Consider the following 20,127-nt stretch of genomic DNA (forward strand, 5'->3'; position numbering starts at 1 on the left):
GACAGTTGGTGGGGCTCCCCTGGTGGCGCAGTGGTTGAGAGTCCACCTGCCGATGCAGGGGACGCGGGTTCGTGCCCCGGTCCAGGAGGATCCCACGTGCCGCGGAGCGGCTGGGCCTGTGAGCCGTGACCACTGAGCCTGCGCGTCTGGAGCCTGTGCTCCGCAACGGGAGAGGCCGCAGTGGTGGGAGGCCTGCGTACCGCAAAATAAATAAATAAATAAATAAATAAATAAAATAAAATGACAGTTGGCAGTGTACTACAGGATGCTAAATAAGACTTCGTCCATATTGCTTTAGATATCTTGATATTTTGTTATATTTTCCATCATCCATTGGAACAATTAGTTCAGCTTCCTAGAAACATTTGAACAGTAGTTAGATGTTTGCCCAATAACCCAGTACCCTCCAGGTTTTTGATGTGAAGAATGTTACTTGTGCCAGTCAGAATCTGATACCAGTTAAATAGTGACAGCTTTTCCAATAAACAAGAATGTGCTCTTCCATGGCTAGGAAGGGAGACTTCCACAGCTGACAGGTCCCAAAGATACATGGAGCCACCTTAGATTTCTGACCTCCACAACTATGAGATGTTAAATTTGTGTTGTTTCAAGCCACTGAGTTTGTGTTAATTTGTTGCAGCAGCCGTAGGAAATTCTACACCTTCACCCAGACTTTAGATTGTATTCTGGATGCAGTGGGAGGCCAGCAGTGGCGCTGAGGTTGGGGTGATGCACTTTAGGAGGATCCCACCGGCTGCCGTGCAGGGACTTGGTTGTTAGGGACCGAGAGTGGAAGGAAATGGGGGGAGTGGGGAGGAGGCCCTGGCGATGGTCACTTGCATGGGTCAGAGGCTGTGGCGATGGAAAGCGTGGATGGATGACTGCACACATCCCGGGAGTGGGATGGACACAACACGTGCCTGACTAGAGCTGGGAGCGTGGAGGAGAAGGGTTCAGGGATGATTCCCATGTTTCTGGTCCTTTCCTGGGGTGAGGAGCATCGAGGGGAAGGATACCGACTTGACAGAGCCCAGACCAGTGCCCACGGTTTGGAGTGGGGACGGAGGAGGGCGTCTCCTCCAAGGCAGGTTGGGAGGCTGTGGTCTCCAGGAGGGCGTTTCAGTTGGTCCAGATGGTCAGATGTGGCTTAGATGGGAGAGGCAAGAATCCCCTGTGATTAAACGATGTTCAGTGAGCTCATGCAGTGGACGATTGTGTCGGGTGGACGATGGGGATGAAGCTTGGGTGCACATTTCAGGGATGGAGCCCACGTTTGGCCTTTTGAGGAGGTTGCTTTGACTGCATTTTGGGAGAGGGAAGCTGTATGCGTTGCTACATAACAGGTCACCCCCAAACGTAGCAGCTTTAAATAAGAATGAACATTTACTATGTCACACAGGGTCTCTGGGTCGGGGGTCTGGGATGGGTCTAGCTGGGTAGTTCTGGCTCAGGGTCTGTCATGGCTGCAGTCCTCTGAAGCCTTGACTGGGGCCGTGGACCTGCTTCCACATTGCACATGGTTGGTAAGACTGTGCTGGCTGTTGGCAAGGTCTCACCATGGGGGCTTCTCCAGGAGGCTGGTGGAGTGTCCTCTTGACCCAGCAGTTGGCTTTGCCCAGAGTGAATGATCCATGAGAGGGCAAGAAAGAAGCCACAGTGTTTTCTGCAACCTAATCTTGGGAATGACACTCTCTCTCCATCATTTCTGCAATATCCTGTTACAAGTGGGAGGGGACTTCACAGGGGCATGTATGAGGGTTCCGATTTCTCAACATCCTTGCAGACCTTGTTGTTATCTGACTTTTTGATGATAACCATCCTAGCGGGTGTGAAGCAGTATCTCATCCTGGTGTTGATTTGCATTTCCCTGATGACTTAAGATGTTAAGCGACATTACATGTGCTTACCCCGTTCGCATGTCTTCTTTGCGCCTTTTATGGTTGGGTTGTCTTTTTCTTATTGATTTGTAAGAGTTCTTTATTTGCTCTAGTTACAGGTCCCTTATCAGAGTTTTGATTTGCAAATATTTCCTCCCATTTTGTGGGTTGTCTTTTCACTTCGTTGGTGGTGTCTTTTGAAGCACAAAAGTTTTTGATGAAGTTCAGTTTATTTTTTCTTTTGTTGCTTGTGCTTTTGGGGTCGTATTTAAGAATCCATTGCTAAATCCAAGGTCCTAAAGTTTTGCCCCCTCTGTTGCCTTCCAAGAATTTTACAGTTTTAGCTCTATGTTAGGTCTTTCATCCATTTCGAGTTCATTTTTGTATATGGTGTGAAGTAAGGGTCCAACTCACTCTTTTGCCTGCAGCTATCTAGTTTCCCAACACCATTTGTTGAAAAAACTATTCTTTTCCCATTGAACGGCCTTGACAACCTCGTCAAAATCAATCAGATTTATTTCTGGATTTTTAATTCTGTCGCATTGATCTCTGTATATGCTCAACCTCATGCCTGTCTTGATTATGGTTGTTTCAGAGTAAGTTCTGAAGTCGGGAAATGTGAATCCTCCAACTTTGCTTTTCTTTTTCAAGATTGTTTTGGCTCTTTTGGATCCCTTGAGTTTCCATATGAATTTTAAGATTAGCTTCTCCATTTCTATAAAGAGCCAGCTGGGATTCTGATAGAGGTTGCACTGAATCTGTAGGTCATTTTGGGGTTGGCACTGTTCTCTGCCTTTTAGCTATATTAAGTCATGTATAGGTGAGGTAGGTCCTACTATTTCCCCATTGTACAGATGAGAAAACTAAGGCCTAGAGAGATAAGGCACTTGCCTAAAGTCACACAGCTGGCCAGGATCCTGAGTCTGTGGTCAGAGTCACCGTGCTAAGCTGCTTCTCTGCAGCGACTGGTTTTCTTTGGCTAGGCCTCCCTGTTGGGGGGGCCTTCTCCTACCCTCTCCTGGCTGGTGGGCTGAGTGTCTGGCAGACCCCACAACTGCTCCTTGCTCCTCATGTTCCAGACAGCCGGTGAAGATCGTGTACTCCTCCAAGGATCCCGCCAAGCCGAAAGGGAGTTCCAAGGTGGATGTGAACGAGGAGGCCGAGGCTTTGATCATCAAGTCCCCCCAGAAGGATTGGAACCCGTCCCTGTTCAAGGTGTTATACAAGACCTTTGGGCCCTACTTCCTCATGAGCTTCTTGTTCAAGGCTGTGCACGACCTGATGATGTTTACCGGCCCAGAGATCTTAAAGTAAGGCCTCTTCCCTCTCAGCCAGGCAGCTCTTCACGTCCTAGACCTTCCACTTGCGACACCCTTCACCCTCCCTTAGGGTCACATGGCATGCTCCCGAGGGCACGGGGCCAGGCCTCTACCTCCTTACCTGCTTTGCCTGATGCTTTGCTTTAATACAACCATCTTAATTAAGGCCACGTTGGTTGCAAGTAACAGAAACCTTACCAGGCTCCCCTGAAGCCAAAAGGGGGAAGATAGAGGATTATCTCAGGAAACCAAAAGCAGGGAAATGTCCGATTGCATGAAAGCTGCAGCCTAAACCCGGAAAGGACGTCATCTCTGTTTACCTCCCTCCCTCCCTGCTCCTGTCTGTCTCTTTGGTGCCACATGTTCGTTCTCTTTCCCTCCCTCCGCCCCTTGTGCTCTCTACTTGGTCACTTTTGGGTGATGAGGCAGAGCAATCAATGCGAGAAGCCCGGGGCTGCGCGCCCTGCCGTGATTACTACCCCCCACCCCCACCCCGGCATGGGCATCACCACGTGGGTTGGGCTTCCCGTCCATAACACTGGCGTTGAGAGTGCCTGCCTTGCCTGGCTCAGGAGAAGGTCACCCGCGGAAGCCAGAGGACTTGTCCCCACGCGCACGTATTTCGCGGTCTTTGACGTGGGGCTCTGTCCCTGCTGCCCCACAGGTTGCTCATCAGCTTCGTGAACGACAGGAAGGCCCCAGACTGGCAGGGCTACTTCTACACGGCGCTGCTGTTCGTCAGCGCCTGCCTGCAGACCCTCGTGCTGCACCAGTACTTCCACATCTGCTTCGTCAGCGGCATGCGGATCAAGACCGCCGTCATCGGGGCTGTGTACCGGAAGGTGGGCCCGCGGCTCCCGCTGCCGCCGTGGAACCCCTGGGGGCTTGGCCGGGTCGCCTCTCAGGCCCAGCTTCTGGAGCAGTGGCATGATGGTGGCCTGAGTGGTCGCGGGCGGCAGGGAGTGACCGTCAGGCCTGAGGGCTTAGCAAAGCTGATCCCGAGGGCGAGCCTGCGGCGTGTCCGGGGGCCTGGGGTCAGCATGTCTGGGGCCCTGGGTTCAGCATGTCCGGGGCCCTGGGGTCAGCTGCGGGTAATTGAATTTCTTAGATGGCGCTTGATTCGGGGAGATCCAGGTTTGAATCCGTGCTGTGCTGCCAACAGTCTGTGTGTGTTCTAACCCTCCATCTGAACTGAGCAGATGGTATGTTCCTTGGGTGACAGATACTCGGCAGGTACCTGGGCACGGACAGCCTTACGGGACCTGGATTACCTCCTCGGTCCCTTCACTTCTTAGCCTCTGGGCCACGTGGGTTAAGAAGAGACTGTTCAGCAGGTAGTCAGGAAGGATGGACTTGATCTTGGGCTCTCAGCTCTGCCTGCAAGTTAGACTCACCCAGAGAGCCTCAGAAACTTCCAAGGACCAGGCTACACCCCAACCAACTAAGTCATGATCTCCGAGGGTGGGACCCAGGCATCAGTATTTCTAAAACTCCCCAGCTGACAGCGTGAAACCGTCGAGAGCCAGGATGAATGTGTGTCCCTCCAGGGGATGTTTGGCAACGTGTGGAGACATTTTTGATTGTCATAGCTGGGCGGGGGGGCATCTAGTGGGTGGAGGCCAGGGATGCTGCCGAACATCCTAAAAGGCACAGGACGGGCCCTCAAAGAATTAGCCTCAAATGTCAGTAATGCCAAGGATGAGAAACCCTGGCGGAGACCTTGGTCCTTCAGGGTGACCTGGGGACCAGCAGCGTCAGCGTCTCCTGGGGGCTTGTTAGAAATGCAGAGTCCCTATTCCAGTCCTACGATAACAAACTCCCTGGGGGTGTGTACACACTCAAGTGTGTGAAGCCCTGATTTAGGCGACCTCTGAGGTCCCTTCCATACTGAAGAGCTCAGGATGGGGAGGCAGTGAGTGCTGTCGATAAGAGAGTGGACTTTGTGATGAGACACATGGGCTGGGAAGGCAGATAAGCCGCCAGGAGAGGAGAAAAGAGCAGTGGCCTCTCGACGGTTGAGCTGTCTCCTTCCTCCACGTGGGCCCGGAGGGAGGGCGCTGGGCTGTCGCCTGTCACACTCACCCTCTTTCCCTCTCCATTGTCTCCAGGCCCTGGTGATCACCAATTCAGCCAGAAAATCGTCCACCGTCGGGGAGATCGTCAACCTCATGTCTGTGGATGCCCAGAGGTTCATGGACCTGGCCACGTACATTAACATGATCTGGTCAGCTCCTCTGCAAGTCATCCTTGCCCTCTACCTCCTGTGGCTGGTGTGTGTTTGATGTCATTCCCGTGGCGCGTGGGGCGGGGCCTCCACGTGTGGGCATTGGGGGCGGGTGAGCGGGTGTCAGTGATAAGAACCTCTGTAGCTCGCTGGCATTTCTTGCCGTCATTCACATTTTATTTTCTGGCCTGTCAGCCAGTTCCTGGATATTTTATTCCTTTCTTCAGTTGTTGGGTTATGTTCTCTAGGGTGGCATGGTATTCATTTGCATTTGTCTCTTCTTGACAGTGTATGTAGTTAACAACCCTATGACATACATTGTATTTCTCCCTCTGTATCTCCCCAAATGCTAACCAAACTCATTTATTCACAAGTCCCAGGTTATGTTGGTTAAGAGTCTCTTGGCTGCAGGGGATAGAAATGCATCTTAGAGTAATATAAGCAAATAAAGGGAATTTTATGGGTGCATGTAACTGAAAAGTCCAGGGTCTGGCTTCAGGTAGGGATGGATCCAGGAGTTCAAGCAGTGCTGTAAGAATTCAGTCTCATACTCTTATCATTTCTTAGCCTTGTGTTTCTCTGAGTTGACTTTATTCTCAGTGGGATTTCTTCAAATGGCCTCCATAGTGTTGGGCTTATATCATCTTCACAGAGAGTGGTGCCAGAGAAAAGAGATTCCTTTTTGCATTCCTCTTTGTCTCAGCCGGGTCCCAGGGGGCACTCTGATGGGCTCGGCACAGTACTATTCACATCCCTGAGCCAATCACTGTGAAATAGGCAGAGTTCTCTGATGGGCCACCCTGGGCCACATGCTCTCTCTCATTGTGGAAGGGGTGGAGGTGTGATTGACAGCCCTTCCACACGGGGAAGGGCAGTTCCCAAAATATAAAGATGACAAGCAAAGATGCTTATAGTCTAATATGTGCCTTATTCTGTTCTACTCTTGGGGCTTTGCACGTGTCTTTCCTTCCACCAGGAATTCCCTTTCCTGTTTCCTCCCTACTGATGGAATCCCACCCAAACTTCAAGGCTGTGACAAATGCAACTTCCACCGATTCTTTTTCCCTCTCAGTTAGATGGACTTCTTCCATCTAGCAGATGTCTTGGGGCATCTGCTTCCCCAGAAAGTGCTGCTATAGAACACTTCTTTTAGAATTGCCTTCAGGGTTGATTTGTGATCCACTACAAAATTGCTTTTTTTTAGATGAGAGTTGCTGAATGTGTTACTGATATCTGGGGCCGGATAATTCTTCCTTGTTGAGGGCTGTCCTGTGCATTGTAGGATGTTTAGCCGCATCCCTGGCCTCTCTCCATTAGATCCCAATAACACCCCACCTCCCCTCCCCCACACTCCCACCACTGCTTGTGACAGTCTCCAGATGTTGCCACATGTCCCCTGGGGGAATAGTCCTCCCTGGTTGGGAACCGCTGCTTTAGACCAAAACCAGGGTTTCTCTATTTGACAATCAAGAACATGACATAAGATAATGGGGGACAGCGTGGCTCTGAAATCAGGCTGCCTGGGTTCAGATCCTGCCTCTTCCAGACCTTATTACTTAACGTCTCTAAGCCTTGGTGTTCTCATCTGTAGACTGGTAATAATAAGGGAACCTCATCATAGTGATGTTGGGATAATTGAATAAATTAGCACAGGTAGTGTTCCCTGAACAGTACATGGTACAGCGACGTGCTTGGTATCTTTTAGTTACTATGATTTGCTCTCAGAATTGATTCCCAATGCTTTAGATTGTTGGTAGAAATCACCTTCGTGCTTAGAGGTGGATTAATCTTCACTGGGCAGAGATCCATCGCAGAAACAAGCGGTGGCAGCATATTTTTGGTAACTAGGACTGGAGACCCCGAGGGTGACTCCTTGGAAGGGACTAACACGCTTACCCTTTAGTTCCATCCGTCTCAGCTAAGCAAGTGTGCACTGGACGGACTTCGTAGGCTGTCTCTTTTTATTTGTGTAACTTGGAAGTTGAAAAATGTTGATCTGTATCTTGTCTCAGTCATGACCACTTAACCTTTCTGAGATGCAGTTTCCTTATCTGCAAATGCGATAATAGAACAGTCTACAGCATCTTATCTACAAGTCCTCAAATTAAAGAGCTCTGAAAATTGAAAGTTTTTCTTAACTTATTTGGTGGCAAGACTTGACTTGAACTGATGTGTGATTTATAATTTTGATTATCCCTCTCATGGGAATATTCCTATTTTGCTACTGAAAAAAATCATTGCATTTGCTTCTGGAGCACTGTGCCAGGGCCCTGTGGAGGTGCGATATACAGGCATATCTACCTGTGTCAGGGGTCCCCGAGACCCCACCAGGTTCGTGATTTGCTAGGAGGACTCATAGCTATCATTTATTACAGCAAGATTAGCAAAGTTTGGAGGGAACCAAGGACCAGCTTCCAGGAGTCCTCTCCCCCTGGAGTCACACAGGATGCACTTAATTCCCCAGCAACGAGTTGTGACAATTGTGACAGCACATGTGAAATGTTACCAGCCAGGGAAGCTCAGGAGAGACCCTGTGCCCCGGGATTTTTATTGGGGGCTGGTCACACCGGCAGCCTCTGCCTGGCACAGACCAAACTTCCAGACTCCCAGAGGGAAAAGGGGTTAATCAGGAGAAACCAGCGCAGTGAGTTCATGCAAACAGCTTAGGTGCAGTGAGTCAGTCTTATCAGTTCTGAGAATGGTGGGAACCCTCCCAAAATCCAAGCACCCAGGCGCCAGCCAAGGACCTTTGAACAAGATAAGCCGTCAGGTGGGCCATGTTCACTGTTTTCTGCTCCACATCCTGTTACCTTTCTAAAATCCTTAAGCTCTCATGTGCAAAACTCAACCTGGTCCCGAGGGTTTCGGATAAAGGATTGTGGCGTTGAACGTTCTTACAGGGTTTGTGGGACCCCAAGGGATGCTCCCGGATAAATCTGAAAAGTAATGTGGCTACACTGGGTGGCTCAGCCCGTGGAAGCCCCGTGCTAAGGCCTTTGTTCTTGTTCCTTCCATAGAACCTGGGCCCCTCTGTTCTGGCTGGAGTGGCTGTGATGATCTTCATGGTTCCCCTCAATGCAGTGATGGCCATGAAGACCAAGACCTACCAGGTAGGGGTTGTGTCTGCACAGGGCTTCAAGCTGCACCCCTGCCTAAGGCCTTTCCACTTGGGTGTTAGTTGAGTTCCTTCTGCACAGGCCTTGGGGGTCTCAGCCTTGTCTGCCTGTGGGAACCCCCTGGGGAGCTTTAACAAATGCTGATGCCTAGGCCCAGTTCCAGGGATTCTGATTCATCTAATGTGGGTGAGGCCTGGGCATTGGGAGTTTTTAAAGCTTCCCAGGTTATTACATTGGGTCGCTGAGGTTGAGAGCTCCCGAAATAGTTAGACCTCATGGGCCAGTGACTGAAGTCCCATCTGTGAGCCTCCAAGAGATTCCTTATTTCCCACGGGTGTATTCCTTTCTGTGTGTGTGCATTTTCAAGAGCTGAGCAAAAATCACCCCTTGCTTTTCTCCCCATTTCCTTATGCTGGTCGCAGGGTTAAACTCTTTATTTTCAGAGATACTTCGTATTTTTTAAGTTTTTAAATACTCAAGTAACAGAGTGAATGCCTTTTCATTATAAAAGGAAGTTCAAATAATACAAAAGTATATAGATTAAAAGGGCATGTCCCTTCTCTGTCCTCTTTTTTTTTTTTTTAATTTTATTTATTTATTTATTTATTTATGGCTGTGTTGGGTCTTCATTGCTGCACGCAGGCTTTCTCTAGTTGCGGCAAGCGGGGGCTACTCTTCCTTGTGGTGCGCGGGCTTCTCATTGCGGTGGTCTCTCTTGTTGTGGAGGACGGGCTCTAGGCATGTGGGCTTCAGTAGTTGTGAAACACGGGCTCTGTAGTTGTGGCACGTGGGCTCAGTAGTCGTGGCTTGCGGGCTCTAGAGCACAGGCTCAGTAGTTGCGGCGCATGCACTTAGTTGCTCCGCGGCATGTGGGATCTTCCCGGACCAGGGCTCAAACCCGTATCCCCTGCATTGGCAGGCGGGTTCTTAACCAGTGCGCCACCAGGGAAGCCCCTCTTCCCTGTCCTCTTAACACACTGAAGCAAATCCTTCTAGAACTTTTGATGTGTTTATATAGAGATCGGACTAACTCTATAGTTAGGCTTTGGTGTGTATATGTGTGTGTGTGTCGTGGTGTTATCACCATATATATTTTAACACAAACGGGCCTGTTTGGCAGAGTGATTTTATCGTCCGACACCATGCCTGGGGGATCTTTCTGCAGCATGCCGTGTGGTCTGACTTCATTGTCTTGAACTCGTGCCTGATGGTCCATAGCAGAGACAGGCCAGAGTTCATTCCTCTGCTCCCCCACTGATGGCTATTTATGATGTGCCTGTGGAATTTCAAATGAGAAAGCTTGGCCGCGCTGGTGATGCCGAAGGAGAGAAGAGTTGCAGGACGTGGGGCTGTTGGAATGAGGTTTGGGGAGAAGGGAGGAGAGGCGTGGGAGGGGCATGGGGCTGTGTCGACTCTTAGCCTCTTCCCTGAACGGCCCACCTCTGAAATGGCTTCAGTCTCTGGCTTTGACCTCATGTTGCTTAAACTGTCCTCTTCTGTGACCCAGGAATGACATAACACTTAATGATAGGGTTCTCGTGAGCAGAACTAAATGCACTTGAAAAGCTTAGAAAAGTGCCTGGCGTAAGGAAAATGCCAGGTGGTATTAAAAATATTTAACAACTCTGCAGCATGGGCACCCAAATGGTCAGAACCAGTGCTAGCTGTACAGAAACACTTCAGCATTTTAACAACCGTGTACTGCCTGAAAAGCAATAAAGGAAATAAGAAAATGGAAGAAAAAAAAATATCATCTCTCGGTTTAGATCAGCAGAGTAGGGCATGTGCCCCTTCCTCCCTGGATACCTGAAAGGTTTTTCTTGCCTCTCTTCCTCCCTTCTGAATTTAAGAGGTTTCTCTGATGTCAAATTTAATGTGATTCGAAGCAGTTTTTTTTCCCTTGAAAAAAGAATCCCTTGGAGTGCTCTCAGGGTCAAGAGTTAGGGTTCATAGGGATTGCAGGCCAGCTTTCCCACCCTTAGGACGGCCCATTTTTAATAGGTGGGGTTGTTGAGTGTTGGTCTGATGCCAGGGCCAGAAGTGAGCAGCCGGCCCCCAGGTGTGGTATTGACTGCTCCTCTCTTCGAAGGTGGCCCACATGAAGAGCAAAGACAATCGGATTAAGCTGATGAATGAAATTCTGAATGGGATCAAAGTGCTAAAACTTTACGCCTGGGAGCTGGCATTCAAAGATAAGGTACTGGCCATCAGGCAGGAGGAGCTGAAGGTGCTGAAGAAATCTGCCTACCTGGCCGCCGTGGGGACCTTCACCTGGGTCTGCACACCTTTCCTGGTGAGTGAAGCCAAGTTTATCCTGGCCCACATTGTTTGATGTTTTATTGTGTTGTCATGCCTAAATATTTTTCAGAAGTCACTGTTTCAGCAAGTCAGCAAGGCCTTCTCCAACCACTCCTTTTTAATAGTGCTACTCCCACCTTTTGTTTTATTCACAGCATTTACAGCTTCCAGCCCAGGGATACTCAAAGTAGCTAGTTCAGGAACTGTTTGTTACAGGTTCACGATAAGATGAGAAGTTTGTGGTGGAATGTAAACTTCTGCTGTCTGCTTCCTTCATTGAGAAAGTCTTTTTTTTTTTTTTTAATTAGTTAATTTTATTTTTGGCTGCGTTGGGTCTTCGTTGCTGCACACAGGCTTTCTCTAGTTGCAGCGAGCGGGGGATACTCTTTGTTGTGGTGCACGGGCTTCTCATCGCGGTGGCTTCTCTTGTTGTGGAGCACAGGCTCTAGGCACGCGGGCTTCAGTAGTTGTGGCTCGCGGGCTTCAGTAGTTGTGGCTTGCAGGCTCTAGAGTGCAGGCTCAGTAGTTGTGGCGCACAGGCTTAGTTGCTCCGCGGCATGCGGGATCTTCCTGGACCAGGGCTTGAACCCATGTTCCCTGCACTGGCAGGTGGATTCTTAACCACTGCGCCACCAGGGAAGTCCCGAGAAAGTCTTGCTAAGAAAAAAAAATGTCAGCTGAACTACATGTGTGCTTGTTGCCATAGTTGAGCTACATTATGGTATCAGCTCCTTATCTACTGTCATCTGGTCACAAACCGTGGATTGGCAGTGACCTGTGGACCACACTTCAAGTGGCAATGCCAAACATACTCTGAAAGTACTTATTATTTCATGAATTGTCTGCCTCTCTCCACTAGAATTTCAGGGATTTCTTCTGTTCACTGCTGTATCCTGGTGCCTAAAATGGTGCCTAATAGGCGCTCAACAAATATTTGTCATTCACTGAAAAAAATTCAAACTGTACAGAAAGTTATGAAATGAAAAGTATATTGTCCTCCCCTCCATCTGTCCCTTTCCTCCAAAGTGACAGTTTTGTATGTCTTTTTAGGAAAATTATGCATATAGATATTTTAAAAATATTTGTAATATATTCAAATGGACTCATACTTACATGGTGTTCTAGACCTTTGGACTTGATATGTAATCTCTCAGTTCATGTGTTCAGATCTGCTTCGTCTGTTTTTTTTTTTTTTGGTGATACGTGGGCCTCTAACTGCTGTGGCCTCTCTCGTTGCGGAGCACAGGCTCCAGACGCGCAGGCCCAGCGGCCATGGCTCACGGGCCCAGCCGCTCCATGGCATGTGCGATCCTCCCGGACTGGGGCACGAACCTGTGTCCCCTGCATCGGCAGGCGGACTCTCAACCACTGCACCACCAGGGAAGCCCTGCTTCGTCTATTTTAATGATGTGTGCTTGTCCAGAGCATGGATGTGCTGTAGTTGACTTAACCCATCTCTCATTGCTGGCCTTTTAGGCTGGTCCCTCTTCTTTGCAGTTATGACCCACATTGCCCTGAATGTTCCCATATGCATGTCTTGGGGTACTATAATGGGTCTACCCCTAGCTGGCCAACTTTGAAAAGTTTAAAGACAATAGTATGAGTTAACTATTTTCCAAAGCTGGCCCCAAACCAGGAGACAGTATGGACTGTGGAAACCCTTTAAGCTCAGTTGACAGTTGAGCATGGTTATGGAGGACTTCAGATCATGCCCCCACCCATGTTTATTTTTTCTGTCTTTATATAATTAACTATGTCATTCTTTTTAAAAGATGTTGTGCTAATAAGTATTACTTAGCTATGTTGGCAAATATATATTCTTATGGGAAGTTCCTATGACTAAAACCACACATTTTCATAAATTAGAAACAGAATTTTCTGTTAGGCTACCATCCGCTTCATCACAGCGGAGTTGCAGGTGGAATGTTGAAGGAAACTCCTGCCTTTTCAGTGTTTGTCAAAGTGTATCCATTCTGACACTGGATTTTTTTAGGCTCAGCTTAATGTCTCCCAGAGTCTTAACCCGAACACAAGTCAGTGTGGTGGAAATCAGTGATGCTCAAACTTGTGTGGGCCTCCCAGTCACCCGGAGGGCTTGTTAAAATGCAGCTCACTGGGCCCCACTCAGAGTTTCAGATCCAGTCGGTCTAGGTGGGCCCGGAGTATTTGCATTTCTGACATGTTCCCAGGTGCTGCTGATGCTCTTGGTTTGGGATCCACGCTTTGTCCTCAACAGTGGGGCCCATGGACCAGCAGCACCGGCATCACGGGGTTGCTTATTAGAAATGCAGATTCTCGGGCCTCACCCCAGACCAGGCTAAGACAGACCTGAGTATTAGCAATCTCCCCCTGGGTGATTTGTATGCACATTAAAGTTTGAGAAACGCTGGGAAAAAGGAGGAGTAAGCAAACATTTCCTGTATAGGACCAGCTAGCAAATATTTTGGGTGTTGAGCCGTGCGATCTCTGTTGCAGCTGCTCATCTCTGCCGGTGTAGTGCAGGATCAGCTGTGGATAACACGGAATGAATGGGTGTGGCCGTGTTCCTGTAAACATTACTTTATAGACACTGAAATCTGAATTTTATACACTCTTCATGTGTCATGAAATATTTTGATTTTTTTTGATCCTTTAAAAATATAAAATCCATCCTAAGCTCACGGGCCCAGACACAGGTGGGTCGACCACAGGCCATAGTTGGCTGAGCCCTGGCTTAGAGGAATGGAATGTTTTGCTGAGAGTCAGGACCCCTCCTGAATTCTCCTGCCAGCTCGTGGTGTGACCTGCAGCGGTCATTTCACCTCCCTGCCTCTGGGTTTTTGAGCGTGAAAGATGAAGGGGTTAGGCCCCAGGGATGTGACATTCGGGCCCTGCCCTCCCCCGCCCCCATACCACAGCAGACACCCCCGGTCTGTCGTGGTGCTCTCTCCCACTGAGTTACGTTCAAGCAACCCTCCAGGTGACCGCTGCCAATTGACTGGAGTTGGCCCAAGCAGAGACGTATCTTAGCTGTTCTGAAATTCAGTGTTCCCTAAGATCCCCTCCAGCTCCCCTCCAGCATTCCAGGCTGGAAGGGTCTGCTGTCTGATTCTTTTCGTACTCCAGTCTCTCCAGCTTTCCCCCAGGTCCTTAGCGACTCTCTTGGTTTTTTTCAAAAGTAAAAATATAAGACTGGATGGTATAGAGGATGTTCGTTCTTTTTTTTTAAACTGTTAAATAGTCTCTATGTATTAAATACGACTGCTAACTAGTCCTTATTGTATATATGATACATTTTAATTTAAAAACAGAAAGTAATGCATTCGCGTGGTAAGAACAGTTAAAGCTGTTCCACGGAGGGCCTGCAGCTGCGTTTCTCAGCCCCAGCGCTGCTGACGTTTGGGACCCAGTAATTCGTTGTGTCTGTGGTGGTGCTGTCCTGTGCATTGTGGGATGCTTAGCAGCGTCCCTGGCCTCTACCCACTAGACGCCCAGTGGTACCTCTGCCCCCCACCTCCCCAGTTATGACAGTCCATTTTTGATTGTCTCCAAACATTGCCAAATGTCCCCCAGTTGAGAACCACCAGTCTGCAGTGAAAGGCACTGCTCTTTCTCTCCGCAGACCCCCATCACCTAGCTTCCCTCTCCATACCAGTTTCTTTTGTGTATTTCCAGAGAAAGCCTGCATGTATACCAGCGTAACATTGACTATATGCAATAAATGTAATCAAACGTAACCATCTCTTTTATTTACTTTAATTTTATGCAAGTGATAGCAAATCACACAGAAATTCAAGGCATTTGGATTGCATTTTTTTTAAATAGGAAAAGATCTGCAGTCAGAAGGGTCAGGCAATAAGGTTTAGTCGGTGGGTTGTGTTACACTTAGGACGAAGGGGACCTTTCCCCCTTTCCCCGTAACCCTTTGCTCTGTACATCAGATCCTCTGACAAAACCTGCAGTTTCCAGCTTGTCACCCTCACTGCTAACCCTTCAAATATCATCTCCTGCCCTGGCTTCCGTTAGGAGGCCACAGCAAGAGATGCTTAAGAGTGGAACTGGCTTTTCTTGACCTTGAATTTGCCATAAAGTTTTTGGGTGATGATGGGCTTCCAGAGACGGTGTTGGTTCAGCTGTTTGGCATGAAACAGATGAGCCCAGGGGTCAGTCGGGGACCTTGGCCCAGACCAAGACACTGAAGCCTCTGACTACATTAGGATAAAATATGTGGCCTTCTGTTCCCTTGGAAGGTGTTTGCATGTGCTTTCCACTGGTGAATTCCTGCACTTCAAGGATGATGTGGTGTTTACCCACTGGTAGGTGTGATGGAAGACAGAGGCCTGGGGAGGTCAGGCAGGAATAGGGATGCCATGTGGCAGGATTGATGGGACTGTTTTTCTGGAATATAGAGCCTGGCATTTATCATGTCCTCATGTCCACCTAGTGCACTTTCCTAAAATAGCATCCCTGTCAGTATTTAACATTTGCTCTCTTGGAAGATTTGTGAGCTTCTTGCCTTCTCTGTGCCTTGTATGTCCGTCCCTTCTTTAGAATAATTATCATTCCATATGCTAATTACCTGTTGTGCAGTTCTCTGCTGACCAGAACATACATGGACCTTGTCTTTTTTTGCTTGTATCCCTAGAACATAGAGGACTTGGCAAATGGTACCCACTCACTAGGTGTATGTAGAGGAATGACTGACTAAATGAATGGACAGAAGATTTGAATAAACTGTATTAGTCAGGAACTATCTTGCAAGTGGCAGAAACCTAACGTAGGTCCACTAGAGTAAAAACACGAAAGGGAGATTTTTGAGTCACAAAACTGAAAAGTCTAGGAAGGTGCTGGTTTTAAGCACGACTGGGGTTTTGGGTGTGGCTGGACCTAGGTGCTCCAGAGATAATGTTGGGTATAATTCCTCCTCTGTCTCCCAGCTCTGCTTTCTCCATGGTGGTTTCTTTGTCAGATGGAAACTCGCCATGTGATTACAGTTGATTCTGTCATCTCAGTAACCACAGTAACCAAGGAGAGAGCTCCCCTTTTCCCATTAGTCCCTGCAAAGCTGTGGGGTTGAGTCTCATTGGTTGCGGTTGGCTGCATGCTTGTCCCTGAATCACTGGGGCCAGGGAGCAGGGATGCTTGGATTGGCCAGGCCTGGGTCATGTGGCTTCTTTGGAGATTGGGGTCGGGTCCGGTATGGGCAGTTCATCTGTGGCTGAAGCTCATGGACTGAGGTTGGGGGAGGTTCAGCTCCCCAAAGGAAAACTGACGTGTTGTTACCAGCAACAAGAGTGGATGCCGACCAGGCAGAAGGAACAGATGTCCTCATGGAGAGATGGCAGATTTTTAGGGGTTGGGCTGGGGAAGTTGGTTCCATCATTTGCCCCATTTCTCAGCATGGGGGGGAGGCTCTTTTAGCACTTAGAGGGGGGCGTTAGTCTTCCTTGTTTGTGAAGGATTTTTCGCATCCTGGACCCTCACCCTTTATAAGGCTGTAGCAAACCCCAGCTCCCCGTCCACCTCCACACGCAGACACTTGTGCTAGAGAGACCCCTGGTGCATATCTGTTCCCCACTAGACCGTGCGTCTCAGGATCTCCAAGGCTGCCTCACACAGTGCCTGGCACACAATAGGTGCCCAATTAACAACTGATGGATGAATGAGTGACCTCTGCTTCCTGGAGAAGTGGATGATGTGGATCTGACGGGGACCATGCGATGTTTCTCCCTCTTAATGCGCTTCCTGTGCTGCCAGCAGCCACCCTATTAGTTGGGCCAGTGGAGCTGGGATATTCTGGTGGTGAGATGCCTGAGGCCTGATTTTCTCTGTTGCTGAAGAGACACCCTTGAGTGTGTGCTTTCTCGCCCTTGGGCAAATCCATCCACCTGCCTACCCATCCATCTGCCTACCTCTCCATCCACCTGTCTACCCACCCATCCATCCACCCACCCACAAACATTTCCTGGGTGTCTGCCATGATCCAGGTGCTGTCCTAGGCACTGATGATAGAGCAGTGAATACTAAAGACAATAATCCGCACGCTCATGGGGTGTTCATTCGTTCTAACTGGGAGAGACAGATAATGCACACCAGTATGATAAATATATAGTATGCTAAACCGTCATAAGTGCTATGGGGAAAAAAGGTTCTGGTTAGAGTGATAGGGAGGGCTTGCAGTTTTTAAATAGGGTGATCACGGGACTTCCCTGGTGGTCCAGTGGTTAAGACTCTGTGCTTCCACTGCAGGGGGCATGGGTTCGATCCCTGGTCAGGCAACTAGGATCCCCCATGCTGCACAGCGCAGCCAAAAAACCCCAAAAGAACAAACAACAACAACAAAAGGGATGATCAGAGCCTTCACTGAGAAGGTGACACTTGAGTCTTAACCTAATGGTGGTCAGGGGCCTGACCAGGGAGAGGGAAGAGTGAGAGGCCCTGAGGCAGGACCGTGCTGCCCCAAAAAGGAATAATCGTGGAGGCAAGCGGGGCTGGAACAGAGGGAAGGAGGTGGGAAAGTGGTAGGAGAGGAGGGCACAAGAGTTCAGAAAAGGGACGTTTAGGAATCAGGTGGCCCCTGAGCCTGAGTCAAGACTTTGGCTTCTATACTGAGTAAAATAGACTGATATTGGAGAGATTATTTTTTTTAATTTATTATTATTTTTTTTATTATTATTTTTTTTTTTGCGGTACGCGGGCCTCTCACTGTTGTGGCCTCTCCCGTTGCGGAGCACAGGTTCAGCGGCCATGGCTCACGGGCCCAGCCGCTCCGCGGCATGTGGGATCTTCCCAGACCGGGGCACGAACCCGTGTTCCCTGCATCGGCAGGCGGACTCTCAACCACTGCGCCACCAGGGAAGCCCAAAAACTTTATTATTTTTATTGACATATAATTCACCACTTTTATGTGTGCAGTTCAGTGGTGTTTAGTATATTCACAAGGTTGGGCAACCATCTCCACTGTCTAATTCCCAAGCACTTTCATCACCCCAGAAGGAAGCCCCGTACTTACTGGCAGTCACTCCCATCCCCCCGTTCCCCCCCCCCATCCCCGGGCACCCACTAATCTACCTTCTGTCTCTGTAGATTTGCCTTTTCTGGGTAGTTCATTTAAATGGAATCATGTAACACGTGTGGCCTCTGTGTCTGACTCCTTTTACTTAGCATCATGTTTTCTGGGTTCGTCCATGTCGTAGTGGGCGTCAGCACTTCATTCCTTTTTATGGCTGAATACTGTTCCTCTACGTGGATGTGTTTAGAGAGTTTTGAGTGAGGAGAATCTCTGGCTAAGAGGCAAGTACGTCATCACTACCTGGAGGAGGGGACCTGTGTGTGCAGCCATCCCAGGGATCAGGTGTCAGTGGCTTTTTGAGCATCTAACTTCCCTCCTGGCCAAGGATCCTGGAAAATTTCTGTGTCTCCCCTCAGGGTCACCTCGCTCGTTAATGTCAGAACCAGAACAGGAACCAGCTCTGCTTTCCAGTACCTTGTTCTTGGGAACCAGTTAATAGACTCTTTGGAAAAATAGTCCAAGGAGTTTGGACCAAGTCCTGAAACAAGAAATAGAACAGCCACCATCTACTGCATTTTACTGTGCCCCAGGCACAGGGCTAAGCACTCTGCACAAGTGCCTGATTCCTTGCTGCCAGAAGCCCTGCGAATACGTATCATGACCCCCATTTTATAGACGGAAAAACAGAGGCTCCATTGGAGAGCTGAGGTGACATCACAGCTCAGGGTCACCCAGCTGATAAACAGGCAGAGCTTATGGATTTAATTGTTAAGATGTAGGACCTTTTAATAGGTAACAAAGAAATGAGGCAGCTGAGACCCTGAAAACACCCTGGACCGCATCCACACCAGAATCTTGGCCACTCCGCCATCTCCTGATTGCTGGACATCTGCCCTGAGCTCAAGAATGAGGTCCCAAGCAATTTGTTTCCCCTAGGGAAAGCCTTTAGTGGCTCTTGGCGCCTGGGACTAGCATGGGGTAGAGACTTTTGCCCATCTGCTAGGGTGCACGGTTTTCCAGATTGCTTTGGTGGTGTATACCAGGTGATCTCAGGGGGGATGTTATTAGCCTCCTCCGGCAACACCTGGCACTGCTCGGGGGCCAACAGGTGGGCGGGGCATGGAGATCCACCTGTTGATCTTTTCCTTCCTAAGCCACGCAGCCCAGCCTTGGATTATTCAGGGGTCCTTCCTTTTTCCTGGCGAGGGAAGTGAAGTGCTGCTGTCTCAAACAACTGAACCCAAATTCCGATTGCCTGGGAATTGAAATCCCAGGCCCCACTGCAAGGCTTAAGGCAGGTCTGACTTTGTGAGGAAGGGAGTAGCCTTTGGGGGACCCTTGGCTGTTTGTTTTTCTTTTTCTTTCTTTTTTTTTTTTTTGAAAACCTATGTTCCTTTCCTGGGGGTATAAAACCCTATACTCTAAGCTGGAAGGAGCTTTCAACAGTAGCACGAATCCTCCACATCCATTTCACTGATGAGATGTCGGAGGCATGGGGAGAGGAGGTGACTTACATGAGGTCTCGGTGCTCCTATGTGCCTGGGGTCATTCTAGGCCCTGAGGATACAGCCGTGTACAAAAGTCCTTGCCTTTGTGGCGTTTGCATTTCACACTGCAGGAGACAAGACAATAAACACCTATAATCTTACAATGTAAGGTAGTGATAGGTGTTATGAAGAAAAATAAACCAGGATAAAAGGATGGAGGGAAGTAGCAGGGCTGTTTTGGGTAGGGCAGCCTCTTGGAACGGGAAGAGGGAGTAACCAGGCCACTGTCTGGATAGGAAGGTCATTTCGGGCAGAGGGAACTGCAAGAACAAAGATCTGGAGGTGGGATCATGCTTGGTGATGTTGAGGGACCCTGAGAATGCCATCCGGTGTCCCATGGAGAATGTTGGTGGGAATGGCCCGGACTTCTGGCTTCTGGTCATTGGTTTATCCAGTTCGTTCTCTGGGTGTTTAGTGAGTGCCTGCTGTGTGCTAGACACTGTTCTGGCATTTCTGCTGCCTCCAGAGGCCAGTCGTCAGCCCCTGCAGCTCACACCAGGAGGCTGGAGCAACTTCCCCGGGCGCAGGTCACTGCTTCTGTGACTGGGACTCTGACTTGGCAACTCTGCTTGCAGGTGGCCTTGTGCACGTTTGCCGTCTACGTGACCATCGACAAGAACAACATCCTGGATGCCCAGAAGGCCTTCGTGTCCTTGGCCTTGTTCAACATCCTTCGCTTCCCCCTGAATATTCTCCCCATGGTCATCAGCAGCATCGTGCAGGTACAGGCGAGGCTGGGGAACTTCAGAGAGGGG

General features: G+C 49.2%; 1 protein-coding gene and 1 non-coding gene across 2 annotated transcripts in view; one reads left to right on the top strand and one right to left on the bottom strand.

Moving 5' to 3' along the window:
- ABCC1 (ATP binding cassette subfamily C member 1 (ABCC1 blood group)) overlaps window positions 1-20,127 on the top strand; it is a 130,183-nt gene that overhangs the window by 64,358 nt on the left and 45,698 nt on the right. Inside the window, exons 8-13 of the mRNA XM_060031811.1 lie at window positions 2,957-3,187; window positions 3,861-4,038; window positions 5,305-5,466; window positions 8,438-8,530; window positions 10,626-10,829; window positions 19,948-20,094. Coding sequence (XP_059887794.1) covers window positions 2,957-3,187; window positions 3,861-4,038; window positions 5,305-5,466; window positions 8,438-8,530; window positions 10,626-10,829; window positions 19,948-20,094 — 1,015 coding nt within the window. The remainder of the gene's footprint in view (window positions 1-2,956; window positions 3,188-3,860; window positions 4,039-5,304; window positions 5,467-8,437; window positions 8,531-10,625; window positions 10,830-19,947; window positions 20,095-20,127) is intronic.
- Window positions 425-555, bottom strand: LOC132439034 (small nucleolar RNA SNORA24). Its single transcript, XR_009522269.1, has one exon. It is a non-coding gene; the product is annotated as a small nucleolar RNA SNORA24 (small nucleolar RNA).

Source organism: Delphinus delphis, chromosome 15 (assembly GCF_949987515.2).
Source record: "Delphinus delphis chromosome 15, mDelDel1.2, whole genome shotgun sequence".
Taxonomy (NCBI): Eukaryota; Metazoa; Chordata; class Mammalia; order Artiodactyla; family Delphinidae; genus Delphinus; species Delphinus delphis.